The sequence below is a fragment of the Mesocricetus auratus genome, unplaced genomic scaffold, assembly GCF_017639785.1.
Source record: "Mesocricetus auratus isolate SY011 unplaced genomic scaffold, BCM_Maur_2.0 Super-Scaffold_100009, whole genome shotgun sequence".
In the NCBI taxonomy this organism is placed as follows: domain Eukaryota; kingdom Metazoa; phylum Chordata; class Mammalia; order Rodentia; family Cricetidae; genus Mesocricetus; species Mesocricetus auratus.
Genome location: NW_024429193.1, coordinates 64,168,385 through 64,187,396, shown reverse-complemented (window position 1 = coordinate 64,187,396; position 19,012 = coordinate 64,168,385). Strand labels below are relative to the sequence as shown.

At 40.6% G+C, this 19,012-nt stretch overlaps 1 protein-coding gene across 1 annotated transcript; it reads right to left on the bottom strand.

Annotated features, from left to right (window-relative positions):
* Positions 1–2,873: 2,873 nt before the first annotated feature.
* On the bottom strand, positions 2,874–4,166 carry LOC121142420 (late cornified envelope protein 1C-like). The gene is made up of 2 exons (XM_040752304.1): positions 4,071–4,166; positions 2,874–3,444 (listed from the first exon to the last, which is right to left on the bottom strand). Exon 2 carries the CDS (start codon positions 3,419–3,421, stop codon positions 3,059–3,061), a length of 363 nt encoding a protein of 120 aa, XP_040608238.1. The 5' UTR covers positions 3,422–3,444; positions 4,071–4,166; the 3' UTR covers positions 2,874–3,058.
* Between the last annotated feature and the right edge of the window lie 14,846 nt (positions 4,167–19,012).

The following is a 19,012-nucleotide window of genomic DNA, read 5'->3' as shown; positions in this document are numbered from 1 at the left end:
ACACTCATGCACACACACACATGTATGCTCACTAATAGGGACACACTCGAATAACACATACATGTGTCATACACACAAGTAGAACCATGCAGAAGCACAGATAAAAAATTTAGTTATGTTAAAGTTAGTAATTTTACCTTTTGTGTGAATTTTGTTTGTGTTTTAATATGTGCATGTATATTTATAAATTCAGTAGGAAAATGGATTTGGAGATTTCCTAGGCCAAGGGACAGGATCTAAGGTCTTAAGTATGGGAAAGGGTGGGGAAACAGATGGCAATGCGGATTTCCTGCCTGTGTCTGAGAATCAAGATGTGAAGAGAATTACAAGTTAAAACACAAAAATACCTCAGTCTTACTTCAGCACTTTGATTTATTTATTTATTGTTTTTTTTCTAGAAAAATTTCTCTGTGTAGCACTGTATGTCCTGGAACTCTGTGGACTAGTCTGGCCTTGAACTCACAGAGGCAGCGCCTTGATTTAAAGGCAAAACACAGAATTAGTAATAAAAGACAAACATACTTCATGAAACCCACATTCACACTCCTAGTGTTTGACTTGATCTTCTGTCTACTGAAACCTCGGTGCCAACAGCATGAGACAGAAACTAGACAATGACAATATAAGCAAGAAAACTGAATTGCCCAATGGGCACTTGGGGAGCGGGTCCCACAATACACGCAGTAAAACAGGGAAGAGTTCCGACAGCTGTATTTTAGGGTTCACAGGGAGAGCTACAGCAAGGGGAATGTGGTTTTTAACGGTTTTGAAAGAATACATTTTTTAATCCCCAAAACACTAGACACCTTACCCAGAGACGAAACTCTTGTGTATGACTCAGACACTCAAGCCAACTCACATGGATGAGGAAATAAAGTGCATTCAGCAAAAGTCTCCAAACTTATGGTCGCTCTTCAGTCACAGCAGCTGGAGGCTGATGTGCCTAGCTGTAGCACCCAGAGTCTGTCCTTAGTCTGCTTTGGCTTAGGATGCAGCCGCAGTCACCTGCAGATCAGTCCCCAGTGCTGACTCTCCATGGGAGGATTTTGGGGTGACTTAGACAGAGAGATATTAAGGGTGACCCGGCTGGTTGGATGAGGAGGTGAGGTGATGGCTCTTGGTAGGTGATCATGCTGGAGCTGAAGCAGGGTACAAGTCCCACAGAGCTGACTCAGTCCTGTTTCATTGCCTTCATACAGTCATTTCCATACACGTTACACGTTTCTCCAGTATAAGCCATGGAGGAAACTGTCTCTGAAACAGTTTGCCAAACATTTCACATTATCTCATTGGCTCCTCAGTATGCCTTTATGAAACAGATGATCTTTTCCAACAGAGGAAGCCAATGATAACAAGAACCCCCTGTCCGGTCAATACACATTTTAGAAACCTTCAGTAAGGAAGAAAGTAGACTTCTTCAGGGAGGCACTTCCCAATATCTTTTTTTTATTATATTTTTTATTTAAATTAGAAACATGCTTGCTTCACATGCCAATCCCAGCTCCCTCTCCCACCCCTCTTCCCTTGCCCCTTCACCAACCCCTCCCAGCCCCTCACCCAATCCCCACACCATTTCCTAGGGAGAGTGAGGCCCTCCGTGGGAGATCTCCAGAGTATTTCATTTCATCTGGGGCAGGGCCTAGGCCCTCCCCCATGTGTCCAGCCTGAGAGAGCATCCCTTCATGTGGATGACTTCCCAATATCTTTAAGTAAGTACTTTCCATATGTACATGTGAGACATATAACATAACACACACCTACACACATGAGAGTAATGGATGCAAAGGCTTATCACACTGTCACCAATCACAGTCATTGCACATTGTGGGGCTCCAAGCTGATTGTCCACTGGGGGGATACGACTCTGTTTTTTCTGGTGCAGTGATCCCAGGCCAGGTGCTGTCCTTTCTGAAGCCATTAGTCTTTTCCATCTCTTTCGCTGGCCCAACTGATACGCCTTGTTTATGATGATTCTTCTTCAGTGCTTTTGGTACAGACACCCAGGCACCACTCCTGATCTCCTGAGGGACACCGATTAGAGTGAGAGCCACAGGTCTCAGTGACTGTCGGCCCCAAATACGCTTCTGACCATCACTGTCTGGGGACTAAGTATTCGCAACACAGGCTCCAGGCAAGAAAAGGAACACATTTTATGTGCAATGTCAGAGGCCCAAGACTGTGAAGCAGTCAAATGTGTTAGGACTGTGTACGTGGAGACGGTCACCAGCGTTGTCAGAACACTGATGCTTTAGGATCCGTTGGCCTTCAGCAGACTTTCGAGGCATTTCTTTATTCTGCATTCCCAACTCCCACCTCTGCGCTTAGAACTATGTCCAACTCCCCTGTCAGGAAGTTCTTTCCAGTAACTACACACCTGGATCACACGCAACACATGAGTACTAGAGCTGGTGGGTAGACATTCACTAGTCTTAAGCCTATTTATCCTGCCCTTGATGTCTCCCTTCAGTCTGTGACACCGGGCCTGCCTATGTGAGTACACGGCTGACCCAGAGTGACTCCCATAAGTGCTGGCTGCATGTGCCTCACTTTTCCCGTTCTAAGGGCTACAAGAAGGCCACTTCAGACCTGCCATTTGGAAAGCATTGGTGAGAAAAATCCTCCCACCATCCACCACCCTATCTCCTTAGCTATGTCTGCCTCTCATTTTCTTCTTAGATTTGGTCTATGCAACTCTGTCTGTAGGCTTTCCGGTGCAAACAAAGAAAGCACAAGCATCTGAGCTCTTTCATGTTCCCCATTGGGCTCCCACTGCGTGGGAATTGGCTGACCTGTATTACTGACAAGGACTACAATTCTGAGTGGCTAACACTGACTTGGAAGGATGATGTTGCCAAAAATAAACACAACTTTAGTCAGGCTTGAAAGGGGAGACTTTACTGTTGCAGTCTGGTCATTTTAAAGGTAAGTAAGCATTTTGCACAGGATGTCAGACAGCCCAGAATATAGAACACAGCAGGGAGGAAGAGTGGCAGTCAAGGACATTTCTGCTGTACTTGGCTTCCTTCTCCACAACTTGTCCGAAGTCCTGGGACGCAGGTCAGCAGCAGCCCCCAGACTGCTGACTGCTGCCACCACAGCAGCCACTGCTGCCCCCACTGCTACAGCATCCAGAGCTGTGACGATGGCGACGAAGAGATCTGCGGGGCCTGTGGTGGCTCAGGCAGCAGCCGCCACCCCCAGAGCTGCAGCAGCCCCCGGAGCTGGAGCCACAGCAGCCACCAGAGCTGGAGCAACAGCCACCAGACCCCAGGCTGCAGCAGGATGACACAGGGGGGCACTTAGGAGGGCATTTTGGAGGACACTTTGGTGTCTGGCACTTGGGAGGGCACTTTGGTGTCTGGCACTTGGGAGGGCACTTGGGAGGGGGCTGGCACTGCTGCTGGCTCTGCTGGCAGGACATCTCAGCTGGTGAGTGCTCAGGAGCTGTGGGAGAATCACACACAAGTCAGACCCAGGGCCCTGAGGCTACCCTGAGTCTGTAACATCCACAATAACCATAGGAACACTATTTCTAGTGGTTACCATTGTAGTATGCTCATCACTGTCTCTTGGGAATTTCAGAAACCCACACAATCCAGGTAAAAACTGATATGTGGTGTCCAGCAGGGAAGGACAAGCTAAGCTGGTTCTGATGAAAGGGGTCTGAATCACAGACTCTGACATTTCCCATTTAAAGCATCATTTCAGGGAAAATGCACCTCACTGCAAAGAGAACCTGATACCCTCTTCTACATTCATCTCTTCCCTTGGATGTTGGGCCACAGCTGTGTTTCAGAGTCCATAAATTTTCTAAAGTTGAAGTTGGACTCGTGCTACTCAGAGACCTGCTTCACTAAAAAGATGCTTGTTCTCTGCAGAGCTCGACGTCAAATGGGCCCTGACTGCTCATTCCTCCTATGGGTATCAGAACCCCCTTTTCTCACCCATCATTCCATACCACCCTACGTGCCCTGTAAAAATGGCCTCCCGACTCTGTGGTTCTCTCCTCCAGCTCTGCTTTCCTCTTCCCTCTGGTATGGCCCATGTTCTTTCTTCCAATAGACACTTACCAAGTACAAGATCCGTGGGTGCCTCAGGAGGAATGGATGGATGAGATCTGCTCCTCACTCCTTTTATCCTGATCCTGGGCTCTGTCCTAGCCTGTGAGACAGTGGCTGGGCATGGATGACCCTGCCTCCTGACACCCACCTGATCCTGTGACTGGTGATGACCAGATGTTCCTCACCAGCCTCCAGGGGATTCAGGAAAACTCAAGCATGGACTACAGTCTTGGTATGAAGTGAGAAGGAAGTGGATTCCTAGCATCCTTGACTTCACAAACCTGAAGGGCATGTGACTTTGGAACTGTTCACTTGCTTCCTATTCCTAGTGTAACTTTCGGTTCAGATAGCCTTTTTTCTTTCTTTCTTTCTTTCTTTCTTTCTTTCTTTCTTTCTTTCTTTCTTTCTCTTTTTTGTTTGTTTTTTTGAGACAGGATTTCTCTGTATTGTTTTGGAGGCTGTCCTAGAACTCGCTCTGTAGACCAGACTGGCCTCGAACTCACAGAGATCCACCTTCCTCTGCTTCCTGAGTGCTGGCATTAAAGGCATGCGCCCACCAATGCCCAACCCCCAGATAGCCTTTTAATCAAGTTCAATCTGGATGGAATTTTCAAAACTACAGTGTTTAAGCTGGCGACTTATGAAGCTGTCTACCTTCTCCCAATCTGTGTGGCTGTGTCACACAGACATGTACACAGGCAAAATCCTGGATGATGAATTTGAGTCTGCAGAGGCACCATGTGAGGTTTTGAAACTTGTTTGATCTGTAAAATTTTCCTTTTAAGGATAACTTTCAAATATAGAAGAGAATTACTTGTGTGTGTAGTGAAAGTCAGTACTATATTTTGAAAAGATATGAGAGAATAAATTAACCTTCTAAAGACATTAGATGGTGGAAAACTCTTAACAAACAACATGTTTAACTTGCTGAATAAAGGAAAGGAGTCAGCACTTTTAACAAAGTAACTAAATGTGGGTTGATATCATCAAAATATGCCATAGGCAAACATGAAAAATTTCTTATGGGAACCCCTTGTTTTATAAGGTTAATGTATTGTAACAATAATTTAAAAATTCTGATTTCTTCTAGAGAATATCAGTTTCATTGTTTACTGGTTGATTGATATTTCTGGGGATCATATGGGATGGAGGGAATGATGTCTATAGGGGTCTAAATAGGTGGAAAAGAGAAAATTCTGTGAAATACTGCATGCATATTCTTCTATGTGAGGCAAAATGGATAAAAAAAACACATCCTTCCCTATCAGGGGCATGGTATTTCAAGGGCAAAAATCTTTACTAATTCACAGGATGTGTTTAAGCTGGGTTTTTTAGGCCTATGTGTTGCCTTCATTCACCTGTTTTTTACAAGTACCTACTGTTCTTTAGTTTGCATAAGGAAGATGATTGAACGCCCTGTTTTGGGATTTTCAGAGGAAATATTGGATGTTTAATCTAGAACAAGACAATTGAAGAGATAGTCAGACTATGATATTCTTTAGAAACTGATTAAACCCAGAGAGTTGGAAAATCAAAGTCTGAATGTGTCAGGTGAGGGGGAAGGTAAGACTTTGGGTATAATACCCAAGTCATTTGGGCATGATGAGCACCAGGGAAATGTGAGAGAGATAATATCTACCTCTCTATGGACTTAGAGAGATATATGACTGCAAATTACCATGACTCTATCTGCCTACTTATCCATTATCTGTTATTTATCATCTGTCTTCTTATCTATTATGCATGTATCTTTCATCTCTCTATCATCTTTTTTAAGCTATTAACTTTTATCCGTCAGTTTCTTATCTGCCAGCTAAACATCTGTCTAAAATGCATGCATCTGCCATTTATGCACCTATCTACCTATAATCTAATTAACTAGCTGCCTATTTATTTATGTATCAGTGTCTGTCTCAATTTTTCTTAGCCTTCACCTTTTACAGGTTCTAACCCTCCTTGTCAAAATGTTTGCACTAGGTTAAGTAATTTTCCTGAATTCTTTTTAAATATCAGATGAAAGAAAGGACTTTCCTCTTCTCCTATATTACATCAATTGCTTGAATCTTGTTTGGGACCCCCTACAGTTTAAGGTAAAAACCCAAAGTACTATCAGATATTGGGCCTTTGCCTCAGCTTGAATGTTAAACAGTTTCCACCTTCTCTACGGAATGTTCTTAGCTGAATTGCATTGTGTTCTATACTTGGTACTAAATGCTTCCCCAAGCAACACAAGCTGAGCATGTTTCCCTGCCATGTCTGTTCATTACAGCCCCTCCGAATTTTACTTTCCATGTGCTATGCTATTTACATAAGACTACAATAAATCATTTGACAACCTTTTCTGTGTTGTGTACTTATCTTCATTAATTCATTATGGGATGATGCATACACTGGCTATTTTAAGACTACTAAATCCTCTAACTAACATTACCACTGATATTTCATCATATTAGTGGCTACTCCTAATGACTCAAGCCACCCAATAGGAACTCATACTCTGAGACTGCCAGAGTGTGGTATTGTGGCGACATCACCTGGAGACCTGCGGCTGTTTCACCAACTGTGACATCTGTTCTCCTGGTCAGGTTGCTCCAAAAGTCTTAGTAACAGAGTGAGGTCAGGAATTGATTCCTGGATTCAATGACAAGTCTACTAATCTCAACTTCCAACTTCAAGGATGATGAGGAGGCTAAGATGCCATCTGGTCCACACCTCTGCCTGTGTGCTGGACAACACCCAAATCTTCAGATGACCCAAATAAGTGATGTATGAGCACCCTGGTTGTTTCAGGAAGACTGGAATTTAATCCTTGACTGTGAGCTCACCTGGGTCAGGTCAATGTAGCCATTATACTTAGTGAACCTTAGGTTTTCTGAGCTTCTCTTTGTCATAGTTCTTTCTTTTTTCTCTCTTTTTAAATTTAAATTAGAAACAAGCTTGTTTCACATGTCAATCCCAGTTCCTTCCCTCCTCCCCTACCCCACAATCCCCTATCCCCCCACCTAATCCCCACTTGACATTCCAGGGAGGGTGAGGCCCTTGGGGGGGGGGAATCTTGAAAGTCTGTCATATCATCCGGGGCAGGGCCAAAGCCTTCCCCCATGTGTCCAGGCAGAGAGAGCCTCCCTCCATGTGAAATGGGTTCCCAAAGTCCATTCAGATGCCATTCAGATGCTAGTTTACTACCTGATGCCTCAAAGATTGCCAGGGCCTCCTCACTGACATCAACTTCCAGGGGGTGTGGATCAGTCACATGCTGGCCTCTCAGCCATCAGTCTGGGGTCCATGAATTCCCTTTTGTTCAGATCAGATGTTTCTGTGGGTTTCTGTAACCCCTTTGCTCATCACTTCTTCCTCTCTGTAACTGGTTTCCAGGAGTTCAGTTCAGTGTTTAGTTGTGGGTGTCTGCCTCTGCTTCCATGAGCCACTGGATGAAGGCTCTAGGATGGCATAAAAGGTAGTCGTCAATCTCATTATCGGGAAGGGCATTTAAGATAGTCCACTATTGCTTAGGTTGCCAGTTATTGTCATCCTTGTAGATCTCTAGAAATCTCATTAGTGCTAGATCTCTCCTCAAACCTATAATGACTCCCTCTATTATAGTATCTCCCATCCTGCTCTCCTCTATTCTTCCCCTGACTCAAACTTCCTGCTCCCCCATGTGCTTCTCTCACCTGCTATTCTCCCCCTAACTTTTCACCAGCTCCACGTCCCCTCCAACCATGTTCCAAGTCTACTCAGGAGATCCTGTCCCATTCCCCTTCTCTGGAATACCATGCATATCTCTCTTAGGTTCCTCCCTGTATCCCAGACTCTCTGGTGGTGGGATTGTAGGTTGGCATTCCCCTGTTTCATGTCCAAAATCCATATATGAGTAAGTACATACCATGTTTGTCTTTTTGTAACTGGGTTACCTCATTTAGGATAGTTTCTTCTTGTGCCATCCATTTGCCTGCAAATTTCAAGATTCCATTGTTTTTTTTCTGCTGAGGAGCACTCCATTGTGTAAATGTACCACATTTTGTCTATCCACTCTTCAGTTGAGGGATATCTTGGTTGCCTCCAGGTCTGGCTATTACAAATAATGCTGCTATAAACATAGTGGAACAGATGTCCTTGCTGTATGAATGCACATACATATGAGTGAATTAGTAAGGATTCTTGCCCTTGAAATGCCATGCCCCGATATGGAAGGATGTGTTTTTTTTATTCATTTTGCCTCACATAGAAGAATATGCATGCAGTATCTCACAGAATTTTCTCTTTTCCACCTATTTAGACCTGTATAGACATCATTCCCTCCATCCCATATGATCCCCAGAAATATTAATCTACCAGTAAACAATGAAATTGATATTCTCTAGAAGAAATCAGAATTTTTAAATTATTGTTATAATACATTAACCGTTAAAACAAAGGGTTCCCATAAGAACTTTTCCATGTATGCCTATGGCACATTTTGATGATATCAGCCCACATTTAGTTACTTTCTTAAAAGTGCTTTATTACATTGATACTTTGTATTGTTTTCCTAGTTTCTACTTTATTGATTTCAGCCCTCAATTTGATTATTTCCTGGCATCTACTCCCCTAGGGTGAGTTTGCTTCTTTTTGTTCTAGAGCTTTCAGTTGTACTGTTATTTCTCTAGTATGACTATTCTCCAGTTTCTTCATGTGGGCACTTAGTGCTATGAACTTTGCTCTTAGTACTGCTTTCAAAGTGTCCCATAAGTTTGGGTATGTTGTGTCTTCATTTTCATTGAATTCTCGGAAATCTTTAATTTCTTCATTTCTTCCTTAAACTAGGAATGGTGCAATTGTGTGTTGTTCAGTTTCCATGAGTTTGTAGGGTTTCTGCAATTTGTGTTGTTGTGAAGCCTAACTTTAAAAACTGGTGGTCTGATAAGACACGGGGTTATTCCAATATTTTTGTACCTGTTGACATTTGTTATGTTGCCAAGTATGTGGTTGATTTTAGAGAAGGTCCCATGTGGCACTGAGAAGAAGGTATATTCTTTGGTGTCTGGATGGAATGTTCTATAGATGTCTGTTAAAACCAATTGGGTCATAACTTCTGTTAGTTCCTTTATTTCTTTGTTAAGTTTCTGCCTGGTGGTCCTGTCTAGTTGTGAGAATGGGGTGTTGAAGTCACCCACTATAACTCTGTGAGGTCTTATGTGTGATTTGAGTTTTAGTAATGTTTCTTTTACGAACGAGGGTGCCTTTGTATTTGGGGCATAGATGTTCAGAATTCAGAATTCTTCCTAATGGATTTTTCCTGTGATGAATATGAAATAACCTTCTTCATCTCTTTTGATTGATTTTAGTTTGAAGTCTAACATGCTTGATACTAGGATAGCTATACCACCTTGTTTCTTGGGTCCATTTAATTGGAAAAATCTTATCCTAACCCTTTACTCTGAGGTAATGTCTGTCTCTGAAGTTGAGGTGTGTTTCTTGTATGCAACAGAAGGATGGATTCTGTCTTCATATCCATTCTGTTAGCCTGTGTCTTTTTATAGGCAAATTAAGACCATTAATATTGAGGGAGATTAAGGACCATTGAGTGTTAATTCTTATTTGTTTTTGATTTGTTGTTGGTGCTGTCATTACTTTGGATTTACCCTGCTTTTTGTTGTGGCTTTTGATAAAGTTGGATTATCTATTACCTATGATTTTGTGAGCATTGTTACCTTCCTTAGGTTGAAGTTTTCCTTTCAGTACTTTATGTGGGGCTGGATTAGTGGATATGTATTTTTTAAATCTGGTTTTGTCATGGAACATCTTGTTTTCTCCACCTATAATTGTTGAAAGCTTTGCTGTGTATAGTAGTCTGTTCTCTTAAAAGGGAAAGCTTGCACGTGTGTACAGAGTCCTTGTGTAGCCACACAACACAGGACCCTTTGAGCTCTCTGAGTATCTGCCTGAATGCTGGTGTGGATATCTTACCCATTGTCAGGGGGCTAGGTCAGCATAATAAATCCTCATACCTGGGATAGGTCTTGGTGCCACTGCCAGATTGTGGTTTTATGCAATGGCCACTTTCTGTTGCCAAGAGAAGTTTCCTTGGTCAGGGATAAGACTTATACTTATCTGTGGGTAGAAGGATAGATATTTAGAATATATTTAGGAATTATGTTGATTAGCAAAGTGGCATTTGTAGGTTCTCCTCCAAAATCAATGACTTCATAGCCTTAATAGGAGAGGAGGCCATTGTCTTACTACAATTGATATACCGTGGCTGGCTGTAATACATGGAAGGGCTGCCTCTTCTAAATAGAAAGGAGGAGGAGTAGATGTAAGGGAAGAACATAGGTTGTGGGGGAGGAGGCTAGGAGAAAAAGAGGGAGTAAGGGGAAACTGTGATCTGGCTGGGAAAGAATTACTTACTTAATGGAAATAAAATTTAAAAAACCCAAACAATCAAAAAAAGAAAATCCTTTCCTATACCGTATTCTGGAGGGCACCATACATGTTGGTTTGTTTGTTTTCTTTTCCAGTTTCAGTATTTTATGTTTCACATTTTTAATTATTGAATTTTTTATTTATTTTACAACTCTCCCTCTTCTCCTCCCAGTCCTTCCCCCTACTCCTCCTCTGTTTCTATTCACAAAGGGCAGGCCTCCTGTGGATATCAACAAAACATAGCATATCAAGTTGTAGTAAGACTAAGGACCATGCCCCCTTGTATTAAGGCTTGTCAAGGCTTATTGATTTTAAAAAACTGATTCTGTGACCTGCTACATTGCTAATATTGTTAATTTCTAAAAACTCCGAGACCAAAGTTTTAGGATTTCTTATGCACTATATCACATTACCTGTTAATAGAGGTATCTTGACTTATTTTTTTCCTATTTGTACTCCCTTAATTTCCTTCTCTTGCCTTGTTGCTCCAGATAGTGCTTCAAACACAATGTTGAAAAGTAGTGCAGATAGTAGATAGCTCTGTCTCACTCATGATTTGCGTGCTATTTCATCAATTTTTCTCCATTTAGGATGATAATGGGCACGGTTTCTCATATGTAACTTTCATTACATTGAATGATGCTATCTCTGGTGCTCCATTCTCTAGCACTTTTATCATAAATCATGTTGGATTTTGTCAAAACCTTTTTCTGCATCAGTTGAGATCATCATGTGACTTTTATCAGTAAGTCCACTTTTGTGCTTATTACTTTTATTGACTTATGTTGAATCATCCCTACATCTCAAGGATAAAGCCAACATACTCATGCTGTATAATTTTTGATGCATATCTGTATCCTGTTTGCAAGTGTTTTATTGGGCATTTTTGTCTATGTTCAGCAGGAGTATAAGTCTATAGCTTCTCTTTTTTGGTGTGTCCTTACTTGATTTGGTGCTAGAGTGACACAGTCTTCATAGAAGGTGTTTGGTAATGCTTCTGTTTCCTTTTCTTTCTTTCTATTCTCTCTCTTTCCCATCTCTTTCTTTCTTTTTTGAATAGTTTAAGAAGGACTGGCTATACATTTTTCTTTTAATGTCTTTTACCTGGCTTTGAATGTTTTTCAGTGGCACGGCTTTTAATTGGTGAGTGTCACTTTGTTTATTACCGTTTGAATCTCCTCATTAGCTATGGGACTATTTAGGTTGTTCATCTCTTCTTGGTTTAATTTTGGTGTGCTGGCAAAATCTAAAACTTAGTGCTTTCTTTTTTTAGTTTTTAGATTTTCCAACTCAATGTAGTACATGTTTTAAAGTATTACTTTTTAATACTCAGAAATTCTTTGCTGTTTATTGTGGTGTCTCTATGTTAATTTATGATTCTGTTATTTGGGGTTCTGCCTTTCTTTTGGTTATTTGGACCAAGAGTCTCTCAATCTTCCTCAAAGAACAGCCTCTAATATTTGCTGATTTTTTAAAATTATTTTCTTTGTTTCAATTTCATTAATTTTGACTCTGATTTTTAATATTTCTTGCTGTGAGCTGGGTTTGGATTCAGTTTGTTTTTGTTTTTCTCACTTTGTTTCATCACTAAGTCATTTATTTGTGCTTTTTATGATACTTTAAAAGTATGCACTTAGAGGTATAAATTTCTTCGTAAGTCTTCTTTTAGTGTGTCCCAGAGTTTTTGTTGTGTTGGTTTTATTTTCACTTGGTTGCAAGAAACTTTTTACATCTCTGTGATTTCATCTTTGACTTCCTTGACATTCTCCTTTCATTATTCAGTAACAAATTGTTGATACTCCACAAGTTAATGCACTTACTAGAGATTTTTTTTTCTGTTTATTGAGCATAGGACCAGTAGAGCCCTGTACCATGTCCTTTGTGTATATGTTGTGGATGTATTGGTGTTTTGGTAAGACTCCTAACTGTGGGAGTGGGTGTACCTTTGACTCCTTTGTCTGCTCTTGGGACTCTTTATACCCTGTGGGGTTGTCTTGTCCAGTCTTAGTGTTATGGCTTTGCCTTGTCTTGTTATATTTTGTTTTGTAATGTTTGACTGTTGTCTCTTAGAGGCCTGCTCCTTCTGGAGGAGGCAGTGGATCTGGGGAAGAAGGGAGGTGGGAAGAGTGGAGGGAGGGGAGACTGATTAGGATGTATGAAAGGAAATCTATTTTCAATTTTTTAAAAGGGAAAAGCATTTATTACTTTAAGATAGTAGACATTATTTTAATCTTTCAGAATTTTTAAAGATGGATTTTGAATCCCAAGATGCAGTCTATTTTAGAGAAGCTTCCATGTACTGCTAAGAAATGTGAGTGTGTGTGTGTGTGTGTGTGTGTGTGTGTGTGAGTGTGTGTGTTTGGGTAGATAGCTCTAAATCCATCTGTACTAGGATGACATTTAATACTGATATTTCTCTGCTTATTTTTTTTGTTTAATAGCCTGTCTATAGAAGTAGGGTATCAAAATCACCTACTATTATGGGTTTGATGATAATTGGTGTACAGTTTTTTTTTTGGTTTTTGTTTTTGTTTTTGTTTTTACGAGATAGGGTTTCCCTGTATTGTTTCGGAGGCTATCGGTCCAGCCCGGCCTCGAACTCACAGAGATCCACCTGCCTCTGCCTCCCGAGTGCTGGGATTAAAGGCATGTGCCACCAACGCCCGGCGGTGTACAGTTTTTTATGAAATTGTGTGCACCTAAGTTTGATGCATAGATGTTTAGGATAGTTGTGACTTTTTAGTTAATTATTCTTTTGATTAAAATGACATGCTGTAGTGAGGCAAGTTCAAACTCTAAGTGCTTACATAAAATAATGGGAGCCGAGGCCCTGTATCTGGCCTGACTTCCAGTGCCTGGGGACAGCTACAGAGCCTCACCTCCTAGCAGAAGCCACACACTCCAGATTCCTGGTCTTCTTTTCCACCAATGGGACCAGGGGGCCAGGTAAACCAGGCCCTGTATCTGGGCCTGCCTTCCAGTGCCTGGGGACTGCCTGGGGACTGCTACAGAGCCTCACCTCCTGGTGGGAGCCACACACCCCAGATTCCTGGTCTTCTCTTCCACCAACGGGATCAGGGACCAGTGCCTGTAGACTGCCAATGAGCCTTCCCTCCCAGCACAAGTCTATGCACCCCAGTTTCCCTGTCTTCTTCTCCACCCATGGGATCAGGCAACTCCGTGTCTGTTTCTGGGCTCATGCTCCAGTGCCTGGAGACTGCCACTGAGTCTCCCCTCCAGGTGGGAGTCTACGCACCCCAGATTCCCGGTCTTTTTCTCCACCCACGGGACCAGGACTAGGACCAGGAAGAAAAGAACTATTAGAGTATTGGACTTGCTTGCACCCACTGAAAGGGAACTCTGGTCCGCTAACCACCAGACTAGTAAGGGGCTCCTTCTGCACCCAGGAGAAGGGATGGGAAAGAGACAATACAAAAACACACTCAGCAACAGAAAAACAAATATGACATCACCAGATTCTAGAGACTCCACACCAGCAAGACTCCAACATTCCAAAGCAAATGAAGCAGAAAAGAATGACCTTAAAAACAACTTCATGAAAATGATAGAGGCCCTAAAAGGGGATATAGAAAATCCCTCAAAGGAATGGAAGAAAAAAACAAACCAAAAAAATGCAAGAAATGGAAGAAAAAGCAAACCAAAAAATGCAAGAAATGGAAGAAAAAAAAAACAAACCAAAAATTCAAAAAATGCAACAAACGGACAAAAAGACAAAGCAAACGTTGAAAGAAACATTTCAAACAGTGCAAGGGTTGAAAACTGAAATAGATTCAATAAAAAACACAATCTGAAGGAAGGCTGTAAATAAAAAATCTGGGCAAATGGTCAGGTACTACAGATGCAAACATAACCAACAGAATACAAGTGATGGAAGACAGAATCTCAGGTATTGAAGATACACTAGGAGAACTTGATTCATCAACCAAAGAAAATTTTAAATCCAACAAATCCCTAACACAAAACATCCAGAAATATGGGACACCATGAAAAGACCAAACCTAAGAATAATAGGTATAGAAGAAGGTGAAGAAAACCACCTCAAAGGGGCAGAAAATATATTCAACAAAATCATAGAAGAAAACTTTCCCAACGTAAAGAAAGACATGCCAATGAAGGTACAAGAAGCTTACAGAACACCAAATAGAGTGCATCACAAAAAAGTCCCCTCGCCACATAATAATCAAGACCCCAAATATACAGAATAAAGAAAGAATATTAAGAGCAGCTAAGGAAAAATGTCAAGTAACATATAAAGACAAACCTATCAGAATTACACCTGACTTCTCCCTGGAAACTCTGAAAGCCAGAAGATTCTAGAGAGATATTCTACCAACACTAAGAGACCATGGATGCCAGCCCAGATGACTATATCCAGCAAAGCTTTCAATCACTATGGACGGAAAAAACAAGACATTCCATGACAAAACTAGATTCAAGCAATATATATCCACTAACCCAGCCCTACAGAAAGTTCTGGAAGGAAACCTCCAACCCAAGTAAATTAACTACAACCAGAAAAACATAGTCATTAGATAATACCACCTTATAAACAGCCAAAAGAAAAAAGGGGTGGATTTCCACAAATAATTCCACCACCAACAACCATTCCAAATGAAAGAAGAATGAGCAATCTATGGTCATTAATATCCCTCATTATTAATGATCTTAACTTGCCCATAAAAGACACAGGCTAACAGAATGGATTCGAAGACAGAACCCATCCTTCTGCTGCATACAAGAAACACCTCAGCCTCAAAGACAGACATTACATCAGAGTTAAAGGTTGGGAAAAGATTTTCCAATCAAATGGACCCAAGAAATAAGCAGGAATGGCAATCCTAATATCTAAAAAAATTAAACTTTAAAATAAAATCAATCAAAAGAGACAAAGGAGGTCATTACATACACATTACATACTCATTGCAGGGGAAATCACCAATGACAGTTTATGCTGGAGAGTTTGTGGAGAAAGGGGAACACTCCTCCATTGCTGGTGGGAGTGCCAACTCGTACAACTACTTTGGAAATCAGTATGTAGAATCCTCAGAAAAATGGGAATAAGCCTACAATAAGATCAGCAATTCCACTCTTAGGCATATATCCAAAAGATGCACATCCATACAACAAGGACATCTGTTCCACTATGTTCATAGCAGCATTATTTGTAATATCCAGAACTTGGAAGCAACCTAGATGCCCCTCAACTGAAGAGTGGTTAGAAAAAATATGGTACATTTACACAGTGGAATACTATTCAGCAGGAAAAAACAATGGAATTCTGAAATTTGCAGGCAAATGGATGGCACTAGAAGAAACCATCCTGAGTGAGGTAACCCAGTCACAAAAGACAAACATGGTATGTACTCTCTCATATATGGATTTTAGACATAGATCTGGGGAGTGCCAGCCTACAATCCCACGGCCAGAGAGTCTGGGGAACGAACCTTCATCCAATGGCTGAGGGAAACAGAGGCAGACTCCCACAACTAAACACTGAGCTGAACTCAAGGAGCCCAGTGACAGAGAAGGAGGACTGATGAGTAAAGGGCTATTTCTTGAATCTCAGACTGATGGCTGGGAAACCAGCATGGAACTGATCAAGACCCCCTGAATGTGGGTGTCAGTGAAGAGGCCTAGGCAATCTATGGGACCTTGGTTAGTAGATCAGTATTTATCCCTGTCATGCAAATGGACTTTGGGTGCCCATCCCACAATGAGAGATGCATTCTCACTCTAGATTCTTGGGGGAGTGTCTGGGCCCTGCCCTGGATGAAATGACAGACTATGGACACCCCTATGAAGGGCTTCACCCTCCTTTGGGAAATGAGGGAGTGTTGGGGGAGTCAGTGGGAGGGCATGGGAGGAGGAGAGAGAAAGGCAGAGGGACAAGCGAAGCAACCTTATTTCTAATTTAAATTTTAAAATAAAAATAAAAAAACTGGAGCCACCATATATTAAAGCTGGATATCAACAACAATGAAAACAACAGAAAGCTTCCAAACTCATGGAAAGTGGGTAAAGACAGAAATTAATAAAAAAAATCCTACAATTTATAGAATAGAATGAAAATGAATACATGATATGTTAAAATTTATGGGAAACACTAAGAGACAAGTTCATAGCACTAAGTACCTACATGAAAACAAACAAACAAAAATGGAGAGATCTCCTACCAGCAACTTAACAGCACACCTAAAATCTCTAGAACAAAAAGAAAAAAATCACATCAAAACCGAGTAGATAGCAAGAAATAACCAAATTTGTGGCTAATTAAAACAGAAACAAGGAAACAAACCAATACCAAGAATCAGTGAAACAAAGAGTTGGTTCTTGAGAAAATCAAGAAGACTGACAAACCCTTATGTAAATTAACGAAAATGTGGAGAGAGAAGACCCAAATTGACAAAATTATAAATGAAAAGGAGGATGTAACAACAGACATGGAGCAAATCCAGAGAATCATAAGGGCAATCTTTAAGAGCCTAAACCTCACCAACTGAGAAATCTAAAAAAGTGGATAACTTTCTAGATATATACCACTTACCAAAGTTACAGCAAGATCAGATAAGAAACTTAAACAGAAATATAAACCCTCATGAAATAGAAACAGTCATTAAATCCTCTCAAGGCTGAAAAATAAAAAAGCCTAGGACCAGATGGTGCTAGCAAAGATTTTTACCCGAATTTCAAAGAAGAATTTATTATCAAATATCAGTGCTCCTCAAAATTAGTTCACAAAATAGAAACAGAAGGAACATTGTCTAATTTATTTTATAAGGCAATAGTTCCCTGATACCTGAATTACAAAAAGCGCCAACAAAGAAGGAGAATGAGAGACCACTTTCTCTATGAATATAGGTGCAAAAATTCTAAATAAAATATTTGTCGACTGATTCCAAGAACACATCAAAAATACATTCCATAATAATCAAATAGGCTTCATGCCAGAGAATGCAGTTATGGTTCAAGATACATAAATCAACAAATATATTCTACCATGTAAGCAAAGTAAAAGATAAAACCCACATTATTATGTTATTAGAAATAAAAAAGACTTTTTACAAAATTCAATGTACCTTAATGACAAAAATATCCTAGAGATATTTGGGATGCCAGGACATATCTCAACAAAATAAAGGCGATTTACAGCAAGTCTATAGCCAACATCAATTTAAATAGAGAAACTCAAAGCAATTCCTCTAAAATCAGGAACAAGACAAAGTTGTCAACTCTCTCCACATCTATTTAATATAGTACTTGAAATCTTAGCTAAATCAATAAGAAAGCTGAAAGTCTTCAAAGGAATGCAAATTTAAAAGGAAGTCAAAATATCTTCATTTGCAGATGGTGTGATAATATAGATAAGAGTCCCCAAAATTCCATTAGGAAGTATTAGCTTACATATACTTTCATCAAAGTAGCTGTATACAAAAATTAAGTCACAAAATCAGTAGCCCTCCAATTGACAAATGGTCTGAGAAAGAATTCAGGGAAACGACACCTTAAATATCAACTTCAAATAATATAAAATATTAGGGTATCTTTTACTACATAGTAAAAGATTTGTATGATAGAATCTTCTAGTCACTGAAAAAGATATCAAAAGATACAAATATCTCCCATGCTCATGGACCTGTAGGATTAACATGATAAAAATGGCCATCCTACCAAAATCAGTCTAAAGATTCAATGAAATCCCCATCAAAATTCCAACACAGTTCTTCACATAACTTAAAAGGAAATCTTAATGTGGACGCACACACACACACACACACACACACACACACACACACACACACACACAAACATAGGATGGCTAAAACAATCCTGAACAATAAAAGAAAAAGGGTGGTATTGTCATCCCTGATTTCAAATTGTACCACAGAGCTATAGTAGTAAAACAGCATAGTACTGGCACAAAAAACAGACACGTTATCAATGCAATTGAACTGAGGACCCAGACATAAATACACACACTTGTGTGTTGTGGAATATTAGTTTAAAATTTCTTACATTTGTTTATGCTGTGGAATATTTGTTTATTGCTTCAAAGATGTGTTGCATTCTTTTATACTGCATTTGTTTAACTCTGTAAAGCTGTGTTGCTTTGCCTGTCTAAAACAACTGATTGGTCTAATAGAGCTGAATTGTTGGACCTAAAAATGGCTCGGATGTGAGGCCCAGTGTAAACTCCCAGTGGCTGGAGTTTGACGACCTGTCTCTGACCTGTAACCTCCACATGAGGGTGACTCAGTCAGACCTGGTATAAGATTGCCTCCTGCCTACCTACCTGCCAGGTTGATGGAATATTATTGGCCCTTACTCCTCATGGCCTTACCCTATCTTATGATTCCCATTCCCTGCTTCAGCCCTCAGGTATATAAGTTCATACCTGTTAAAATAAATTGAGATTCTGCTTCGACAGTCTCCTGGCTCAGTGCGTATTTTTCCCCTGGTAACTAGCAGGGGGGAGTGTTTGAGTTGTTGACACACACACCATCCTGCTCAGCCCTTCCCCCTCTCTA

Bases quoted from the DNA above. Each gene is read 5' to 3' on its own strand.
- LOC121142420 (XM_040752304.1), bottom strand. From the start codon at position 3,421: ATGTCCTGCCAGCAGAGCCAGCAGCAGTGCCAGCCCCCTCCCAAGTGC.